The 21,564-nt window shown below is 53.6% G+C and overlaps 1 protein-coding gene across 1 annotated transcript; it reads right to left on the bottom strand.

Annotated features, from left to right (window-relative positions):
• Positions 1-11,304: 11,304 nt before the first annotated feature.
• APLN (apelin) lies at positions 11,305-20,889 on the bottom strand. The gene is made up of 3 exons (XM_072956064.1): positions 20,516-20,889; positions 14,508-14,679; positions 11,305-13,860 (listed from the first exon to the last, which is right to left on the bottom strand). The coding sequence occupies exons 1-2, from the start codon at positions 20,580-20,582 to the stop codon at positions 14,513-14,515; spliced, it is 234 nt and encodes a 77-aa protein (XP_072812165.1). The 5' UTR covers positions 20,583-20,889; the 3' UTR covers positions 11,305-13,860; positions 14,508-14,512.
• Positions 20,890-21,564: the final 675 nt, after the last annotated feature.

Consider the following 21,564-nt stretch of genomic DNA (forward strand, 5'->3'; position numbering starts at 1 on the left):
AAACAGCTGTAGAGAGGGGATGTCAGCCAGGGCTAGAATTCAGGTATTCCGTCTCAGAGTGTTCCAAGTCTGGGGCTGGTTCCTCACTAGGTCCCAACACTTTCAGGCTGACTCTCCCTGCAGAAGAGTTGTCCCCATGATTTCCTCTCCCAGTCACTCAGTGCAGCTGGCTCTCCAGACTTTGGCAACATTTGGAAACTCACTGGGGAGATGGTGGTCTCCCTCTGGAAATTTCTGCCTGCAGCCCCACTCCCTCCCCCATCATGGCCTTAGCCTTTCCCAAGAAAACCTGGAATACCTTGAGACTCGGGGTGAGTCTCTCCCAGCAGGCAGGGTACCCAAGCCCTAGGACACACACAACTCACCCTGGCCGCAGGACAGGGAGCCAATGACAACCAGCCACCTAGAACCGCCTGAGCTACAAGGGTCCTCAAGAGCCCTTCGAGAGCCTCACGCTTTTATTGTTTTTTGTGTGTGTTTTTTTTTGAGGGGGGAGGTCATTAGGCTTACTTATTTATTTATTTTTAGAGGAGGTACTGGGGGTTGAACCCAGGACCTTGTGTATGCTAAGCATGCACTCTACCACTTGAGCTAGACCCTCCCCTGCCAAGCCTCCCTTTTTAGATAAGGAAATTGAGGTACAGGAGAGGGAGGGGTTTAGTCCAAGATCACAGAGCTACTGAGTGGCTGAAGGGGAGGGCCATTGTTTGAGGGAGACACAATGCTAAAAAAGAAATGACGGTTGTTCAGACAGAGAAAGACAAATATGTGATATCACTAATATGTGGAATCTAAAAAAAAAAGGTACAAATGCTGTTTACAAACCAAAAACAGACTCACAGATATAGAAAACAAACTATGGTTACCAAAGGGGAAGGGCAGGGAGGGATAAATTAGGGGTTGGGGATGAATAGACACTATGTATTCATATTACTATATATAAAATAGATAAACAACAAGGACCTAGTGTATAGCACAGGGAACTATATTCAATTTCTTGTAATAACATATAATGGAAAAGAATACGAAAAGAAAAAATATACATGTATGTATATGTATAACTGAATCACTTTACTGGACACCTGAAACTATCTTTGTAAATCAACTACACTTGTATAAAAAATTTAGAAAAAAAATTAAAAAAGAAAAGAAAGGATGGTTACACAGCTAAGGTGGGAGTTCTAAGCAGAGGGTCAAGGGGTTGATGCAAGGAGTACTTGAGAAGGCCTGGGAGTGGCATACGGCAGGTGCTTAACAAACGCATTGTAAATAAATGAAAGTGATTCTTGCTGCAGGGGGAGGGGGAGGACCAGGCCACAGGGGTATCAGACTCAGCCCTGCTCTGAGGCCTGCTGGCTCCAAATCAGTATGACTGGAGTAGCCTGGCTGGGCTTTCTTCCCAGGGGACACAACTGGAACCAGAAACTCGGGTGGGGACAATAGGGGAGGTTTAGAGGGAGGGAAGCCCTACCCTTAATCAGGATGAAGATCTCCTCTCCTTGCTTTCCTCTTCAATTTTTTTAAATCTCATTTGAGTCGATTTCTTTAAAAAATTTTTTTTATTGAAATATAGTTGATTTCTTGCACTTTTTGTTTGTGTTGGGGGGAGATAGATTTGCTTATTTATTTATTTATTTATTAATGTCGAGATACTGGGGCTTGAACCCAGGACCTCATGCATGCACACACTCTACCACTGAGCTACACCCCGCCCCCCATTTCGCCTTCAATTTTTATTGAGCACTTACTTGGTGCCAGGTAGTATTAGAAACACATGCACACACACATACACGTGCGCGCGCACACACACACACACACACACACACACGGCAGTGACACACAATATCAACACCTACATTTTACAGATCAGGAAACTGGCCCTGAGAAGTTCAGGACTTCGCCCACAGGTCTCACAGCTAGAGGTGGCCATCTGGTTTCAGTGCCTGTGCTCCTAGCCGCCATACCATGCCGCCTTCTGGCCCTAGGGACAGCAGCACCCTAAGGAGACTATACTGGGCCAGGGGGTGGGGGGAGAAGTGTGGAAAAGGGAGGAGGAGGGACATAACAGTGCAGTTCATCACTCTCTCTATTCCCTTAACACTTATTAAGCATCTACTATGTGCCCTTGCAGGAGGCAGAGGCTACTTCAATGGGCCAGAGAGGCCTATCTCTGCAGTTACAGAGCTCCCAGCCTCGAGAGGCAGAGCGGCTAGCAAAGAGTGACACCACCGTGTGACAGGGGCCAGCAGAGGGGCAGTGAGAGGGCTGCAGGGGCACAGAAGAAGGTCTAAACCTAGATCTCAGCCTAACCCGGTCTGCTGCACCAGGGAAAGTCTCCCTAGGAATGTGACCCTTTCAGCTGAGATCTTGTTTGATTCTTGCCACAGCCCAGTTTACAGAGAGGGCAGCTGAGGCCCAGGGAGGTCAAATGATTCACCTGGGGACACACCATCAGCTGGGACCAAGAGTCAGGGCTTGTACTCCCAGGCTCCCACTGCAGCCAGAGCAAATGCAGACCAGCTCCAGCTGAGCAAGGGCATTATGCGATGGGAGAGAGGTGTGAGGAAAGCAGGGTTAAAGGGACCATAATCCTACAGGGGATGGAGTCCAAAGGAAGGAAAGGATGTCGTGGGGAGGCGTGCCACCTGAGAGAGCTCAGTGCCCTTGGAGCCCCAGTGAAGCCCTGGGAAAGCCTCTGGCCGCAGCTCACACACTGGGGCAGTTCCTGGGGGCAGACACAGGAGGGCCACACCCAGCAGGCCACCAACTGGAGTGGGGGGTAACTCCATCTGTGGCTGCCCCAGACCTTCCACGTGATGGACGTGGTGTTCGACACCTTCCTCCAAATTTCCATGGCAACTAGGAATCACCACCTTCCCCATCCCAGCTCACAAGATGTTCTGCCTGTTGGGGCCAGCAGCTGTGTCGTGAGGAATACCGCCTGCCTGTCCTTCCAGACTGGATTTGCTTTCCAGACATCCCTGATTCAGGCAGAGTTAAATGTGGTTTTAATTGGGGGGGGGTGATTGCTAAGGGGGCTCTAATGCTTCAAATGGATCCACCTGCCACAGCTCAGTGTCATCAGAGTTAGGCCATGGGTCAGCATTCATCCCAGAATCCCCTACCAGAACTAGTAGGGCGGCATCCCTGCCGAAGAGATGCTCAGCATTTAATAGACCCAATCTTCAGTTAACTCCTGAAGCTTTTGTTTTCTCATCTGCCAAATGAAGAGAATTATGCCTGTCTAAATAGTTTGTTATAAAGAAGAAATAAGATGACATCTTGCACAGAAAGCACGTGCTAGCAAAATGTCTAGCACACAGTAGGTGCTCAGAAATGTCAAATTTAGAAGGTCCATTTTAAACATTTTTCCCTGTCTCCAAAATGGAACCTTCTCTTCTCCCTCAGATCCTTATTATAACCTCCATTAATGGGTAGAAAGACAGAAGTACCGGCAATCCTCAGGAATTCAAAGAGCTCGAGTTAGAGGTCACCCAGAAGGTCGTAACACACTAGTTTATTGGGAATGGAACTACCAGCATGAGAGTCCTGGATTTCAGTCCTGGCTATACAAATGATGGGCTGTGGGGCCTTGGGCAAGTCACCTGCCCTCTCTGGTCCCCAGTTAGTCTCTCCAACTGGACTGGCCCAAGCCAGAGGTTTTTTCAGTTATGTTCCACAGAAGCTTAGGTGCCTCAGGGGACACTGTGGTGGGGGGAAGGAAAAGACTGAATGAGGGGGCTCAGGGCCCCGCAGTCCTGCTTTGATGGCATTCATATGGGCCACAGCTTTAAAAGTAGTTTGAAATCTCTGGCCTCACTCCTGGATTTGCTAGGAGATGGCGCCTTGGCTGCTTCCTCAGCTTCAGAGTGTGTGAACTCGGTGGCCTGGGAGTAGCCACACCAAGAGATGTCTCCAATCCCAAAGGTGTCCCAAACTCCACTTTCTCCCATGCCAACCACCCTGAGCCCTCTTCCCTCCCCAGACCTTCTCCCTGAATCCCAACTGCCCAAATCCAGGCTTCTTCAGCTAGACACTCCAGACCAGTATGGCAAGGGGGCCTGTGGCAGAGATGGAGCTTCTAAGGGGGAGCAAGCCCAGGCTGGCTGACTCTTCCCCTTGGGGAGAAATGGCAGGAGCCAAGCCCAAGGACGCTGGGCCAGTGGCCTGCCTCCCAGGGCGTTCCTGCTGAGTACGGTGGGTGGGGGCCTAATCTGCATTTGGGACAAAGCCTACCCGGTGCTTGAGTGTTGTTGCCATGGAGACTCAGAAAGGTGTTATTAGCATCTTTTCAACTCGGTGGCCCTGTGTGGTCCGGTCCTGTGCAATCTTAGCAGTAGCGCACCATCACCCTGGCAACCCATTAGCCTAGTGTTGTTACCATGGAAACCCCAGCAAGGTCGATCAGCCCAGGAACTTCCCTGAGGAGATGTGCTCTGGGGGATCCGCCCATGGCCGTGCCCACTCCTCAGGCCTCCCAATTGACAGTGACCCACTCCATGGGCACAGAAGGTAGTTTAGGATCTTTTCTGGAGCAAACTCAGAGTCAGCGTGACAGGAAAGAATTTGGCCCTGCAGAGGGGCAAATCTATGGCAAAGCTATGGTTTCGTTACCATGGAAATGCTGCTTTTCAAGGATCTCAAAGCACAATGCAAAACTAACTCTTCCAGGAGATTGAGGCTAGAAGGAACGGAGGTTATGAGCCAACTTCATTTGTCCACTCATTCATTCATTCATTCAGCAGTTATTGCCTATCTATTAATACAATGAGTGCTGCATATGTCCTGGCCTCTCACTGTAGGAAGGTCTGCTCACTCACTCCCCAGTTGAAAGAGGAATAATGAGATGGGAGTAACTATTCTACTTCCTGCTTCAATCTCCATTTAAGGAGGAGGTATTGGCATGCCAAAGGGAATGGGGTCAGAGAGTCTGTGTGTGTTGTGGGGGCAGGGGGTACAGGGAGAATGTTTGCTTTCTGTAGTCTCCTGTTTTTAAACTTCACCATTCTTGAGTCTTCAGGGAATTGTTATCTTTGTGTAGTCTGGGTCACCAAAGGCTTGGCCAGACCTGCGGGAAGATTCTAGCAGCCACAGATATGTGAAGTCAAAATAGGCTCCCTTGTGAAGTAATGAGCTCCCCATCATGGGAGGTATGCAAGAAGAGGCAAAACGACTACTCAGTGGAGGATTGTGTAGAGACAGTAGAGCACAATGATTAAGAGCACAGGATCTGGAAACCAATGGCCAGGCTTCAAATCTTGGCCCAAATGACTAGCTATGTGACATTGGGCAATTTACTTATTGAGCTTTGGCTTCCTTGTCTCTAAAATGGGGGTGATAAGAGTTTCTGCCTCGTAGGGTTGTTGTGGGGATTAAATGAATATAATATATGTAAAGCACTTAGAACAGTATATATAGAGTATATAATAAGAGCTCAATAAATATTAGCTTGTATTATCTACTGATGCCTCAGCTAAGGTCCCTGTCAACCTCGGGATTCTATATGACTGTTGCTTACAAGTCTTCCTGAACACCCTGGGGTGAAAAAGGGATCCTGACAAGGGTGAGGCTGCCCTGCTGGGGCGCTGGCTAAGGGAAGCACTCACCCCTTACATGCTTCTAGCAGTGGTTTCCTTCTCAAAGTGCTTTCAGAATCAGTGTCTCAATTGAGCCTCAAGACATCTCAAGAGGTACAATCATCAGTCGTGGGTTATAGATAAGGGAGGCGGAGCTCAGAGCAGGAGAGTGACACAGCTACCAAGTGGCAGAACTGGAATGCAAACTTCCCCTCTATCACACTGGCCTCCAGGTCCTCAGGGCCAGCCTGTGGGGAGGAGGGCAGTTGGAAGGAGCAAGTCAGGGGGCAGGCAGAGAAGGGGCTCCTGCTGGCAGTAAGCTGTGGAAAGCAGCTCCCCACTGTTTGCATTTCTTCCAGGAGGAGCTGAGGCCAAAGCCCAGTGAGCAGGAGAGGGTGTTTCCTAGAAATGCTGTGGGTGTGGCTGGTGTCTCTATCCATGGGCAAAGGACAAGGCTAGGCCTGCTCCTGAGTACTTACTTGAACTTGAACTCTAATTTTCCAGAACCCTCATCCCTTTGATCTCACTCAGAAAGCTGGGCCTTTGGGCAAAGTCTAAGGGAGTCATTAGTCTCTGATCTGACACTTCTGTTCTCAATCTTATGGCACAAGTATGTAATCGATGGCTGATGGCCTGACCAAGGGATTTTGCTTGCTGAGACTAGTAAGGTGGACTAGGGTTTTCATGCCATTTGCAGAGGTGATGAAGAGGGCTGTTTAAAAAAAAAACTTTCTGTTAGGCTTCAGAATAAGAGTAATACTCTAAATCATGGTCTCAAGAAGCTCCAGGTTAAAATAGGTATATTACTTGGGAGCATAGGAAATGGACAGGGATGACTGAAAATCTTTAATAACCAGCATGGCATGGGCCAATCAATTGGAATGTTCAAGAACGCCCAGGAAAGCTGCACTAGCACACACAGGAAAAAAGCAGCCCAGGATCTGGCCTTGGCAGGTGTGGGGGTGCTTCTCTGGGCCTCTCCCATGGGCACGTGCAGAAATCAGATTTGCTGTTGCCTCCAGAGGCTAGGAGATTTCCCCCAGTAGCTGCGGAGGACACGGGGGTATACCTGCTGGGCGAAAACTGGTTAAACTGAGGGAAATGCTCTCTGGGACAGCCTGAGAACCAGCCTAGGAGAGTCTTGTATGGATGTAAACAGAGCCCCGCCTGGACTTCAAAGAGCTGGTTGCTGCCCTTTGAAGCCACAGGCTGGAGAATTTCACTCTGGCATTCTTGGGTGGCAACTTCTCTCCGTCCTCCACCTGCATACCAGGTGCAAGCAGGTAGCATGCACACCGGCACACTGAGGAGCAGGTGCACATACCTGCCCAGTCAGTGTTCACACACACAGAGCCCACCTGTGCCCATGACCTGTAGACGCACCCGCACGCCCTCTCAAGTCATGGGGTGTACACACTCATACTCACAAAATCATGCTCAGACTCAGAGTCCTGCAGCAAAAGCAACTAAAAGAGTCATCGTTGACTAACTCCAACCGATTGCCCCTCCACACACACCTTGATCTCTGCTCTGTCTCACACTTGTGAAACAGGACGGCTGAGGTGACCTCAGGGGCGCTCCTTCAATGGCCGGTGAGAAGTCCCTGACATTCCCAAGCTCAGCCAGCAGGGGGCAGCCTCCCACGCCACACTGAATTTCGCCCAAAGACTAAGGGGCGTGGAGGAGAAAGGGAGGCGGAGCGCAAGGAAAGTGGAACATCTGAGAAGCTTGCGAAGTGTCCAGCCAGCCGGCAAGCAGTCCCAGGTGCACCCAGTCCCCCAGTTCTGTGGGTGTGGGGCCTCAGCCCCTCCCGTGCAGCTGATGAAATCGATAGAGCACTGGCCAAGTTATCAGGAGAGGATGTTTTAATTACCACAGCAGGGCCCTGCTTTCACTCTGCCCAGCCCAGAGTGTGGAAGGGAATCAGCCAGCCCACAGGAGTTAAGTGCAAGCTCTCATTTTGCAAGTCACAACCCCTCCCCGGACCCACTTCCTGTCTGGGAAATGGGTTTAAGAATAAATCACATACCCTCACTCCCTCCTTGGTGTTGGGACTCAAGCTGTGTGCTCCCTCTGCTAGGACTTCCCTTCGGCTTTACCTCTAGTCACCCTAAAGTCCCCTGCCACACACTTGTCCTCAAGGAAGCTTCTCTGACTCCCCTCCCCAGCTGGATCCTGCATTGTTTGTGGGTCCTGCACTTGTCCCAGGAGCGCTGACCACAGTCCTGGTCAGACATGCTATTGTGACTTTTGAATAACATCGGATCTCCCTCACCAGGTCATGAGGAATGCGGCACCCAGTAGTCGCTCAATGAGCATTTGTCCAGTGTTGAGAAATGAATTTCGATGGCACTTTGCAGATGACAAATCACTTTCACATGCAAACTGGGCATCAGTGGAGGAGGGCATTGTTCACACCTGCCTCACACTCTTTAGTGGACCAAACCTCAACTTCAGAAATGTCACTTGAGTCTCATTACAAGCCTGTGAGAAAGCTGGGGATTAGTCTTTCCATTTTAGAAACAATAAAACAGGCTCAGAAAGGTGAAGTGTGACCCAGACTTACTACTTGGAGGAGCCAGAATTTTTAAGCCTCTAGATCCCGTGCTGGGAGGTACAATCATTAGATTCCCCCATCAGTCATCGGTTTGGGCATTGTCACCTCCATTGTGGTGAAGGCCATGCTCGGTCTGGCAAGAAAGTGTATGTTTCACAGGGAAATGCAAGGGCTTTGATGGGGAAACGAACCCTGGTTCCTATCTGGGCATCACCTGCCTGTGACCTTCAGGGCTTGGGGAGCATCCTGTAAGCAGAGCCCTAGCAGCTAACCTGAACTGAGGACAGAAGCGGCTTTGAGGCTTCATTCGCCAATTAGCTCGATGACCTTGAATAAGCCACTTGACCTCCCTGAGCCTGTTTCCCCATCGATAAATTGGGGATAATGATGGCTGTACTGTCCACCTCTCAGGGTTAGAGTGAAGCTTAGTAGAGATAATATGAGCTCCCACTAGGAAGCGCATCGCATGAGCCAGGCACTGTGCCCAACACTTGACCTGCATCATCACATCCAATCCAGACCCCAGCTCTGAGAAGTAGGCAGAGTATACTGCCTGATGCAGAAACAGGGCTCATTGAGATCAAGACACTGGCTTTTCATTCTCACAAAGAAGTAAACAGTGGTGCCGGGATTTGAATCCTGATCTGACTCCAAACTTCCGTTTCCACTGAAAGCCCAATTATCATCAGATAACAAGGCACAGAGGCCAGCTCCTAACCAGTGCACTCAGTTCCCTTAATTCTAGACCTTGCTGCAGAATGGAAGTCTTCCTGTCAGGCCCCAGGCAAGGGTTCAAGGGCTGAGTTGAAGGCCTTGCTGATGCTTCACATGAGACAGGGTTTGGCAAACTGTAGCCCACCACCTGTCTTTACAAATAAGGTTGTCAAAACAAGCCACGCCGATTCATTTACATTTTGTCTCTGGCCACTTTTGCCTGACAATGGCTGACTTGAGCAGTTGGGACAGAGACCTCACGGCCTGCCAAGTCAATTGACAGAAAAAGCTTGCTGACCTCTGATTTGAAACAGTCTAGGAAATGTCCTAGATGCAGCTCTGGCCTTTGACTGCAGTGCAAGGCAGTAGTAGCCAGAGGAGGCCGTCTCTGAGCACTGGCCAGGGTGTAGGGAAAACTGGGTTTTCAAAAGAGACCTTCCATGTGAGGGGTTCCAGGGAACAGAGTCAGCAGGCCCTTGCAGTGCCGGAACGGAAGGTACTAAGTCTTCTCTGCCATTCCCTTTGGCAGTCAGCTGACACAGGCTCACTCCAGTCAGAAATTTGGGGTTGAGAAATTCCAGTTGAATAACCACTAGGCCTGAAAAATAAAATTGTATAAGCACCTCAGAACGGCTGTTTGGGCCAGGCAGCAGAGGAGCCCAGCCCTGGGGCAGGGGGTACCAAGTCAGCCAGGGCTTGTGGGAGAATCCCAAATGTTAGGCTTCAAAGTGGCTGTTGACTGTGGCTCATTTTATACCATACCTGGGGTCCTGAAAAGCTTTGCGTGGTCTGAGTCTGTTTGCCTCCCAAATCCCTGTCATTTCAGGGGCAGCCTGATTTCTGGGTGGATTTGAAGCCCTGTTATTTTTCAGGTTCTCTGCCCACCCCCAACCACCCCAACCTCTTCGTCCAGAAACAATTGGTGAACAAAAAGTCAATTCCTTTTTCTTTTTTTCTTCTGCATTTTCAAAACCAACCCCGTACGTTGATTCGATTGTATTTATTTGGTCAAGTCAAGATATCTCCAAAGGGTGGTAGCCTATATGTCCCGCCTTCTTTTGGTTTGATGTCTAATATATCTTCTCAGAAAAGCCACTGGCTTCCCTCCCCCTCATCCTCTGCCCCAAGGAGGTCAGACTTGCAGCCACCCACTAGCATTCAGTGATGACATAAGCCTGGAGGACCCTGGTGGCTACTCCCCTTGTCTCCACCCCGCTGTCCACCATCCTCCTGCCAACTCAACCAAATGCAACTGGGTCTTCTGGGGCCAGTGCTAGTTGGTCAGCCTGCACTGGCCTGTCTCTCATCCCACCAGCCCACACCACGCCGTCTATTTCCATCATGCTTACTGAGAACACCGCATTTTGTACTTAAGTCTTCTCTCTAATTAGGGGAACTTCTGTAGTACTATAGAAAGAGCTTACATTCTAGAATTTGAAGTCCAGATTCTAGATTCTTCACTCCCTGGCTGTGAGACTTTGGACAAGTTGCTTCACCTCTCTTAGCCTGTTTTCTCATTTGTAAAATTGGGATGGTGGTCTGTGTTGTCCAGTTGTCAGGAGAATAAAATGAATTGACTTTAAAGAAAAGGGCTCTGTAGCAGGGAGGGTATAGCTCAGTGGCAGAGTGCATGCCTAGCATGTACAAGGTCCTGGGTTCAATCCCTAGTACCTCCATTAAGTAAATAAATACACAAATAACCTAATTACCTCCCCCCAAGAAATAAAAAATTTTAAAAGGCTCTGCAAACTGTTGAAGGGCTACACACCGATGGGTCAGTATTAAGTTGTCCTGCCCTGCCACCACCCCTTTCTCTTTGGTTTCATGTGAAATTAGAACTTTGGGGTGATTAAGGCGGTAACAGACCAATCAGCGTAAAGCCAGCTCATCCCAAAACTCCTTGCCTAAAACCAGTTTGTCTTAAAGTCAAAGTAGTAATTTTGAAAGACGGCATTTTGTACCAATTTTCCTCAGAGGCATTTCCAACATAATGTATTTTTAAATCACTATGTCACAATCTGTAACATTTTGTCAATGATGAGATTGTTTTGTGTGCTTGTGGGTGGCATCTTCTATTTTATCTTTCATTGAGCGGTTTTATGACTTTTTAGCAAGTGTCTGAAGACCCTTGTTCAAATTGTATATTTCTAGAACTAAATACTTGTCAGATCTGTAGAATTTCCCACAAGATTTATCAAATGCACCTTTTGGATGACTCCTATCTCCTCACTGGGTTTTACTCTGGATTGTGTATGCTGGTGTGCACCTAATGAGTTGATTAACCAAATTAGCATGTACCCAATGTTCTCCAGGATATTGGCATTTTGACAACAAGCATGAAGAAGTGAGACAGATGGGGCAGAACTGCATCGAACTCCTTGCATTTTATTTCTCAGGCTATCAAGCAACTCTACTTTGTGAAATAGAAAATGATACATACAAAGTCATGACCAAATGTATTTATTGCAGGAAACATAACATTTCTCAAGAAAGGCAAACTGGCTAAAAAGTCCCGAGACTGTTCAAAAGTAGATAAAAATAGAAGACACGCGCCAAGGATACAAAACAATTTTTAGTAGAAATCCCTTCTTTAGTCAGAATATTCTTAAATAAATTGCTTTTTAAAAATCCTTTAAATGACAGTGCAAAAGAAAAAAATCAGGACACTCAAACAGATGCCAAAACACCTAAAAGTAGACTGCATTTTTGTGAACTGGTCGTTAAGCATAGAGATTCCTTTTGTGAGTTTGTGGCAAATTAGTCTGAAGCCATTTGACCTGGAACTGATTTCAGATGCAGGCACTTTTCTCGCTGCACGTGAAGTTTATGGGCGGGGAGATGACCATGGACGTCAGGGGAAAGGAGCGCCCCTCCTGAGCCTGACCTCCAAGAGTAAGGGCGAATTGTCAGCCTTTCACTCTTTATTATAAAGACATATTTACACTGAACAATCTTTACAAACACAGTGAACACAGTTACGGGAAGGGGACGATTTTGTAATGGAAAGGGCCTTAATATCTTTGTATAAATTAGTATAAGAATCATAAACAACCACTTTAAATAAGACAGCCCCTCAGCACCTCCTCTGCCCCAATCCGCCGCCCTGTGTCTCCAGACTTGCCCAGCCATCCCTCCCCTTCTCCCCCACCCTCCCCGTGGGGCTGGGCAGCTGGTATCAGCGGCAGGAGATGGGGGTGGGGGGGAAGAAGGCCCAGTCCCCGGTGGAGGCATCCAGGGCAGAAGGGGCGTTTTGGGCACTGGCTGGCCCCTACTCTGGGCTGTGGGGGTACTAGGGGGTGGCGGGTGCCCAGCCTGGCTCCCCAGGGTGAGCTTTGAAGCAGCAGCAGCAGCAGCAGCAGCAGCAGCAGCAGCAGCAGCAGCAGCAGCAGCAGCAGCAGCAGCAGCAGCGTTAGCAGCAGCGGAGGGAAGGGGGTGCAGCAGGTAGGCAAATGGGGTTGTTGTGGGACTTGGGGGGCCCTGACTCCCCCTGATCCCACCCATGCATAGGTCGTCAGGCTTTTGTCTTCCCTTTTCTCCTTCCCAGGAGGCCTCTGAGAAGAAAGTCTGCTCAAACTTACACTTCCTCCCATCTTTCCTTCCTCCTTCCCTTCTCTCCCTCCCTTCTTCTTCCCCCACCCCCTCCCCAAGGAAAGGCCGCTGGGAGAGAAGGTCTGGTTAACACAAAGGGAAAGCTGTTGAGTCCAACTGGTTAAGGCCACCACCTGACTCCTGGAAACCAGTGTTGGGGTTGCAAAGGTAGTCTCGGTGCCTGAGCTGCCACTGTGGCAGTACCCAGGGTCTGCCCGCGTTTCAGGAATGGGGGCCATGGGCAGTTAGGGAACTTTCTAGGCCAGGTTGGAAAATGGACCAGTGGGGGCTGGCCAGGGAGGAGGGAGCAGCTCCATCCCCGCAACACCAGGGGGCAGTTCAAAGTCGGCTTGTCCCTCCCTTCCTAGCCACCCCCAGTCCCAACCCCAGGAAAAGGCACTTAATGGGTTTGGAAAAGGCATCATTGAGAAGGAAGAGGACATCACCAAGTGGGAGTTGGAGCCCTGGGCCCTCATCCTGGCTCTGTGGGGACACTGAGCGGGTCACCATCCCTCTCCAGGCCCCTGAGTTCGTTTGCAGGAGTTTGCATAAGGAGGTGGAGCTAAGTGATCTCCAAGGTTCCTTTTGGCTCTGATTGGCTGTGATTCTTGGCAAAAACAATCATCCTGCTTGGCTTTTGCTCCTGGGATGGTATAGAGCCACCTCAGGCCCAGTACCCTCCCCTCCTGAGCTGGAGCTTGAACTAGCTGGGGCGGGGGTGGGGGAATGGGAGTGAGTGGGAGGGACTGTTAGGGGACACAGAGAGGTGAGAGAAGTGACAGTGTACTCCATGGCCCCGCTCCTGGCCTCTTCCTTACTGGGGCCAAACACGAGGATGAGGAAGAGGCCACAGTAGCTATTCCTCCACTCCTCCAATGCTTCACCTGCCTTTTGCCGGTGGAGTACCAACGCCCCCTTGCAATGCCCTCCAAGGCACCCTGTCAGCATCCCAATGCCCCAGTCCCTCTCACTGGAGTCTCCCATGGATCGGCTCTCCATTCCCCTCTGCAGGTCAGGGGAAGGGGTCTGCTGGAGCCCGTTGAAGGAAGGAGGTTCCACCCAGCCCCCATGGCAGACCTGAGGAAGGAAGGGCCGAGAGAAGGGTTCCGTGTTAGGGTGTTCGCTGGAAGCGGTAGGGACTAGAGCAGGGGAGGGCCGGGGAGAAGGACAGCCTTCCAGTGCAGGGTCTCCCAAGTCAGGAAGAGGGGCTGAAGGGATCCTTGAGCTTGAGAAGGGGAATCGTCGGAACTAGGGGCAGGACACGCCCTTCAGGGAGGCTGGTGGGGAAGGAGAGCCGGGACCATCAGCTGTTAAGACGTGCGCCAGCCAAGTGGCAGATGTGAGGGCTCCAGAGAAGCAGATGGATCTACGGATCTACGGAGCAGAGAGAATCGCAGAGGGTGGGCATGTGGGGTCCCTTCAGTCCTAAAGAGAGAAAAATGACCAGAGAGGAGTCACTGACATGTCCTAGGTCAAAGGAACCACCTGGGATGGGAGACGAGATCGCCTTCATCCCCCCCCAACAAGCCTGAACCTAAAGCCGGAGACCGCTGAGTTGGTGCTGCCCTGTCCTGGCGACAGGATGAAGGACAGCAGGCCAGGCCTCGGGGACAGGCTCAGGCCCTGCTATTTTGCGGCCACCTTGGATTTTTCTGTTCCTGTTCCCCACCGGAGGCCACCCCCAAGGCCCTCTGCCTCCCTCCCTTGTCTGTGAGGATCCACACTGCGCACCTTGTACACAGACCCTCAGGCACCCCTCCCCACTTCATCAAGGCCTCCCAGGACTTCCAGAACTTTCCAATGGGGCCAGCCTGCCCAACCCCAGGCAGCAAGGTGGAAGACAGCCAGCATCCAACTCCTGGGGAGTCAGGAGATGGGCCCTGTGTGTCAATCCCCTCTCTGGGCCTCGCTGCAGGGGCCAAACGGATGCTCAGGAAGCCCCCATGTTGTGTGTGGGGTCGAGACTGCCTGGTGCCAGTGTCTGGCCAGTGATAAGCAGCAGGGCCACACAGCTTCCAGGCCATTCCTCCCCTGCCCCTTTTGTGCCGCCCACCAACCTGAGGCCCAAGTACCTGCTTCAGAAAGGCATGGGGCCTTTATGGGAGAGGCGCGGCCGCTGGCGGCGGAACTTCCTCCGACCTCCCTGCCAGGGCCCTGCTCTGCTCCTCGGCCCTCTGGGCTGCACCAGGTGGCGGATGTTGGCTTCCTCCATTCCTTTCCCATCAGAAGTCTGCAGCAGGGGACCTGCAGGAATGAGAAAGCCCGTCATCCCGAAAGGCTGATGCAGACAGGCCAGGGGCCCTGGGAATTGGGGGGTGGGAGCCCGGGGTCGGGGTGGGGGTGGGGGTCAGAATGTCTCCATAAGGTGGCGCTCTCAGAGTTTGTCTTGTCTTCCAACCAATGAACCATTTGCCATGTTTATGCTGTCCTGGGGCAAATGGAACTAACATCTTGCAAATTATACAGCTGGCTTTCTGTCCTTTTGACAGTCCTCTCATGTTTCCAACAGGCGCAAACATGCTCTGTGTTTAGAACATCACTGAGGTAGGGGTGAGTTTGGGGCATTTTGCCTGTACGCGGCTGGGGCACAGCAAACAATAACCCCACATTGCACCCTTGCAACTGATACACTTCAAACATAGAATATTTCAATGAAATGAACCCCACACCACCACCACCACGTGCCCATCACCCAGATTCAACAGTTATCCAGATGGAGTTACATATGCTTTAGTTCGCCCATTTCTTTCTTTGTGGAAGTATCTGAAAGCAAATCTGGAACATCATGTCATTGTACTCCTACATCCTTTGATATGCAAGTGACCCACTTTTGAGTCCTAGAGATCTCATACCTCACTCCTGGGCATCTGTCTCATCAGTGCTCAGCCATCTCGAGGCTCACTTGCTCCTGTGGCCTCCCTGTGGGTGTGGCTGGGGGCTGGGGAGGTAAGGGGGTGTCTGTGACTCTGTGTGCCTTATGGTGGGTTCTATTCAGCCTGTGACTAGATTTGGAGGCCAATGAACATTGCATGAATGAATGAGAATACAGAAGAGTGAACGGTCACCTGAAGCAGCAAGTGTATAGGGAGGGGACTGGGCTGCTATTGTTGGTACCCTCTTTGCCCTACCTCCTTTCATCCCCAGATCATACCCTCATCTTGTGTCTCATGCAAATTCCCTTCATTCCAATCCCAGCTGGCTTCTTTTCTGCTCTAGGGGGCCCCTCTCTACATCTGTTCACATCTGGTTTAGAGTAGAAGCCTCCTGATGCCAGATCAAGCCCTGCCGACAGAATCCGAGTGGTGCTGGGTGTTTTGGGGTGCGATGAGGGACAAGGCATGGGGGCAGCCTCTCGTGGAGGCTGCAGTCCAGCCAGAGCAAGCGAGCTGGCACTCCACAGACAAGCCGAGCCGTCGGAGGCAGGCAGAGCTGGGAGAGGCGATGGAGGTGGGCAAGAGGCCGCCTGGCAGAGTGCCTGTGCCATGCCCCAGACAGGGCTGGTCTGCAGAAATACAGCTTCGGAGGCCAGTGATCATGAATTCCTGTCTCCCTCTCCTCGCACCATCGGATTCACCTTCAGCTGTATCCCTGTCTCTTGAGACCTGTTTCCATCCATCTGGGAATCTCCACTACCAGCTCACAGTTTCCATATAACCACTCACTGGCTGCTAGCCCCCCAATTATACCCTTGACAGCTCTACCTTTCCTTCCTCCCTGCTTCCAGAATCCCATGCTCCCTTTCCTTCCTTGGCTATTTGGCGCTCGTGATTCCTCCTTCACTAGCACACAATTTCCAGGCATTTATCCTCCTCGTGCGCCAAAAGCAGGCAGGTTTGTCCTCAGGGCCCACCCTGCCCAGGCCCCTGGGGCTTGCTGCTCTCCACTCTCAGACATGCCCACGCACACTCTAGCCCTCTGCCCTCTTCCCTCCCAGAGAGAAGTCACAGGCCTGTTAGACCCTCTCAGTTTACCAACCACCCTTCAGGCTTCTGCTCTGTTCAGGGTTAATGTGTCAACTCCTCCCCTAATCCCATCACCTAATGAGAATGAAAACACAAATTTTATTCACCCTTTGGGGCAGTAGTACAGCGAGGGGCAAAGAGGCTGCTTCAGTCCATCCTTCATAGGACTACTCCCTGGGTGCCACCTGCAAAGGGGCTGGGCCAGGGAGGGAGAGGAGGGAAGCCCCCTCACTAAGCCCCCACCCCAGCTGCTTCAGCTTCTGCCTTCTGTTTTTGGAGTCCCTTCAAGGCTGTCCTGCCCTCTGAGAGAGGATAGGAATGATGCTGATGAGGAGTTTGGACCAGAGAAACTCTCAGGGTGAAAAAGATTGTGCTGAGGGTGTGGCCAGGAATAGGAGAGGACCACAAGGACCTTGAAGGTGTCAGTGAGGCCTTGGTTCTTGCGTCCATGACCTCGACTACTGGTGGAGGAGTTGGCCAATGGTACAGGCTAGGCCCCCAGGGTACAGTGGGTATGGAGAAGTGAGGCACAGTGCCCAGATGGGGAGGGTATCATCTCCAAATGCTCAGCATCCAGGACTGTGAGTGGTGGTGGCAGTCGGGGGGGGGGGTGGGCTGGGGTAAAGGTCCCTAAGAGTCGGGGAGGCCCAGAGCCAGGATGAGGAATATGGCTGGTGGGCTCACACTCCAGCCAGGGAGACACTGAGACTCTAGGCCTGCAGAGAAGAACTCTGTAAGCTGACCGAGCTCTCAGTCAGGCCCTGGAGAGCAGTCACCCAGCAGCCCCTAGCATCTTGCATCCCTTTGGGTAGGGGGCTCACTGTCCTCGTAGCCGGAAGTCTGCTGTTCCTCCCCTACCCTGATCCCATCGCCCACCTGTTTCCTACTTTTGATTTGGAGTCTGGCTCATCCTAAGATAAGCTGACACCTGAAACCCTGGCTTTATCCTGTCTAAAGGGACAAATCAGAGGCTTTTGATTCTCATCACTGCGAAGGTCCCGGCTATAAAAAAGAATTCCCCTATAGGAACTGGGGCCATCCCCAGTGGACTTAAATATCTTCCTCTAACTCATCTGCTACTTAAAGGAAGGCTGGGGCAGTCCCACATAGAGTCTCAAGCCTAGAGAGACCAAAGCGCTATCAGCAATGAAGGTACAGCACCTCCACTGCAAACCACAGTCAGGGGTAAACAGGGTTTGCTTTTTATGCAGTGTGAGCCCTGCCGGTGCACAGAGAGGTGTGTGCCACTTTTCAGGAACATGCCGTCCTCACTCAAAATGAAGCATCTTTTTTTTCTCGCTGTTCCACCTGTCTTGTGATGGCTTTAAAAGTCTACACAAGTGCCCTGGTGGCACTGGCTATGTCCCCTCCACTGCTCTGGGGTTCTGCACATGTCTCGAGGATAAGGTCCCCCTCCTTTGTCTGCCCAGCCCCCGGGCCAGTGCCCTGAACTGTCTTCCCATGCCAGCTATGCTGCTACCATGGACACATCATACCCTGGCAGCCCGGTCCTCCGCTTCACCTGCATTAGTCCTTGGCTGCTGAGAGGCCCAACTCAGGTTTCCTGGGTGCTTAGTGCTTAGGGGCTGGGGATGGAGTGGAGATGCCCCCTCCGTGAGACAGAGGGGCACAGGAGGCTGTCCCCACGCTATCACGGTGACTGCAGGCCTTAGCTCAGACTAGGGAGGGGAGAAGGAGGAGGATACAAAGAGAAAGAGAGGTGGAGGTGCTCAAAGACCAAGGGCTACTTGGCCCTGGCCCAGCAGCTCTCAGACTCAGAAGAGCAAAGTGTATCCCAGGTCAGGAGGCAGCGGAGGAGTCTGTGTGTGTTGGTGGGGGTGCATTCCAAGTCAGGACAGAGTGTGTTGTGGAGCAAGCATGGGTTTCAGGCCTGGAACTTTGACTGGGGACTCTGGCTAGAGAGAGCACGCAAGTCTGGGCCAAGGGCAAGGTGGTTCAGAAGAGGCCCCTTTCTCTGACCCAAGACAGGAGGCAGGAGGAACAGGATATGTGTCTCTGGACCCTGGGCTGGTGGCCACCTGTACGGAGGTGACCCCCTCAGCTCTAGGAGAGGACAGGGGGTGAAGAGGCAGGCAGAGCCTTGGAAGATTCCAGTGCTAGGCTGAAACAAAATGTGAGGGCCACGAATTGACCCAAATCAGGCTGTGGAAATAGGTGACCTGATGAAGAAGGGTCAAGTGAAGCGGGAAGGGGCAGGGTCTGGGTCAGATGCAGCATTTCCCTCCTCCTAAAACCAGCTGTCCCTTTACCAGTACTGCCCAAGCAGCTGGACTCTGGAAGGGTCCGAGTGGTGGTCCCAGTTAGCCAAGGGTCTTCCCACAGCCTATGGAGGGGGCACCACGTGGGCCAATCAGGAAGGCCCAGCTTCCTCTGGGATGCCCTCTCTGCACGCACTCCCTTTTCCCTGGAGGGACCATCTCAGACTGCCAGCAGTGGTGTCCCGTGGGTGTCTGGTCTTGCCAACTGCACTGGAGGGCAGGCTCCTGGAGGGCATGCCCCAGGCAGTGTCCTTCATTCATATGTTTTGCTCTCTTTCTGCCATTGCCTGCCTGACAGGAGTTTCTGAGAGAAAAGCCTGCTCCCTTCTTACCAAGGAGGTGGTGGACCCCAGGTTTGGGCCCTGAAGAGAAAGCCCACTGGACAGCCAGCTGAAGGCAGGGCGTGCTGGATCCAACCAATTCGCCTTTGTGGGAACCCAGGCAGGGCTCCCAGGGCCAGGGCAATGCCAAAAGGCGAGAACAGACAAAGGAGGTGACATACAAAGTCAGAAGTGGAGCCTTGCCAGGCCCCTCAGAGGCTCCAGGGCTACAGGACATCCTCCTGTCCTAGAGGGTCTGGAACCAAGGAGGGCCCTGGGCTCTTCCTCGGGGAAACCTGCAGCCCTGCTCTCTCCTTCCCCTGGTTCCCACCCCCCTGCGACTCCAGCCCTGGCACTGGCATTAGTCCACCTGGTCTTGGCCTTCCTATTCTGTGGTGCCAGCCAGGCAGCAGTAACAGACAGATCACAGGACTGTGGCAGCTGGAGGTGGGAGCTGGCGGCCCCAGGAGACACTGACACACAGAGGACAGGCAGCCCGGGTTGGGGTGGCTGGGGCGTGAGTGCAGACCAGGCTTGGGGAGGGCAAGGGAGCACCAGTGCCAAGTATGCCAGGTAGGGGTGTGGCACAGGTGGGGGCGAAAGGACGCCCCCCCCGCCCCTCCCCACCCGCTCCCCCGATTTGCATGGAGGTATCAGGTCAAGCGCTATTTCCTGGTTTGGTGCCTGGAGTGAGGGGGGACAGGGGACCGAGGTGAAGCATGCCCGTGCCTGGGGCAGAGGGGAGGCCGCAGCCAGGATCTCGAAGAACCGAATCCCTGGGGTGCGACGGAGGCCGCAGGGAGAGCCTTCTGTGTGAGAGCAGGAGAGCAGACCAGCCAGGACGTAAGGTTAAGGGAGGAGACCAGCCTGGCCCGGCCCGGCCCGGCCCGGCCCAGGGGAGGCTGCCTCTGCTCACATGCAGGCTGAAAGGAGCAACAGCTGGTCTCCACGCCGCCGCCCCCGCCGCGCGCTCGCTCCTGCCTATGCAACAAGTGTCACGTCTGCATCTTGGCACATCATCCCCAGTGGCCCGCGCCCCCAAACCCGCGGGAGGCCCCTAACCTTCAGGGGCCAGAAAACCTTCAACGCGGGAACTCAGCCCCCTCCCCACTGGGGCTCAGGTCAGTTCCCTCCAATGATCCATGAGGGGAGCGGAACGGGCCCCCACCAACATGCCCTCCACCACATGGGGTGCGGGGCGCGGGTCACGGGGCCCACGCCTGCGGCCCTGAGCTCCTCGGACCGCGAGGGGCGGCCAGGAGGGGCCAGGCGCCGGGCGGGTGATGCCCGAGGCCGAGCCGAGACCCCCCGAGAGAGCGGTGCCCGCGGCCGGCTGGTCCCCGGCCCCGGGCGCCCTGTCAGTCGGCGGCCCGGCGCGTGGCGGCTCCAGCGCGGCTCGCGCCCGGCTCCCGGGAGGCGGAGAGCGCGCGACGGTCGGGGCGGAGGGCGGGGAGGGCGCCGGCGGCAGCCCGGGAGAGCGGCGAGCTGGGCGCGGGCGAGCGGGAGGGCGCGCACTCACCTCCACACACCGCGCTCAGGGAGAGCCAGAGCAGCAGGAGCGCCTGCACGCAGAGCCGCAGATTCATGCTGCTCCTCGGCCGCCGCGGCGCGGCCCTGGCGGGGGGCGGGGGTGGGGGCGGAGAGGCCGGGAGCCCGGAGGCCGAGGGAGGCGCGAGCCGCGGCTCGTGCGGGCGGGCGCGGAGCTCGCGTGGCTCCCGGGAGGCGAGGCGGTGCGCCCCAAGCCGCGCTGCAGGCTGGCGGGCCGCCGCCTGCCCTCTCCCGCGGCCTCCCTCTCCCGCCGCGGGGCAGCGCCGCCCAGCTGGCCGTGGCGGCTCCGGGGGCGGCGGCGGCAAGCTCTTTCCAAGGGGCTGGCTGCTCGGCTGCGGCTCCAGCGGCCCGTGACTCAGGCTGCCAGCGAGAGTGCGCCCCGCTCTCTCCGGGGGCTGCATTTTGTAGCCTGTAGCTTGGCCGAGAGCCCACTTGGTCATGTGGTCATCGGGAGGGCTGGAGGGGGGGCCAGGAAGAGGGAGAGGGAGCGAGCCTCCCGCGCCGCCCCCCTCCCGGCACGCACTCGGCAGCCCCAGCCAGGGCGCGAGAGGGAACCTCGAGGTGGCCCCACAACAAAGGCTGCGAGGCCGCTCTGACAGCCCACAACTGCTCCCCGGACAATGCCCGCCTGGCCAGGGGCCAGAGGGTTTTGGAGACCTAAAGGGTTTCAAACACAGGAAGCATTTGGGGCGGTGGAGGGGCACACTTCACCCTTTGTCACCTCGCTTCCTTAACAGCCTTCGAGAAACATGGGCGCTGCCCCCACTCACCCCCTCTACTTCTGACTCGGTCCTTCCCCACCGCTGCGCTGCTGTAAAGGACTTAGCCAAACCCTTATACACTGGCCCTCCTCTCTCTGCTACATGTTCAACTGGACTTGAATTGTGCCCAAGCCTGCCTACTTGCCCGGCGCCCCATTTCTCCTACCATCCCCCCCCAGGAGGCACCCTCTACCTGGAATGCCCCTACCCCAACCTTCAGCTGAGTCTTCCTTCTTACAGCAGCACCTCCAATCCAATC

This window comes from Vicugna pacos, chromosome X (genome assembly GCF_048564905.1).
Source record: "Vicugna pacos chromosome X, VicPac4, whole genome shotgun sequence".
Lineage (NCBI taxonomy): Eukaryota > Metazoa > Chordata > Mammalia > Artiodactyla > Camelidae > Vicugna > Vicugna pacos.

What these genes read in the sequence shown, in the direction of transcription:
- APLN (XM_072956064.1), bottom strand. Translation starts at nt 20,582, where the DNA reads ATGAATCTGCGGCTCTGCGTGCAGGCGCTCCTGCTGCTCTGGCTCTCC. An exon ending in CCTGAGCGCGGTGTGTGGAG is followed by an intron (nt 14,680 to 20,515) that starts GTGAGTGCGCGC and finishes TCATTCCTGCAG; the next exon opens with GTCCCCTGCTGCAGACTTCT.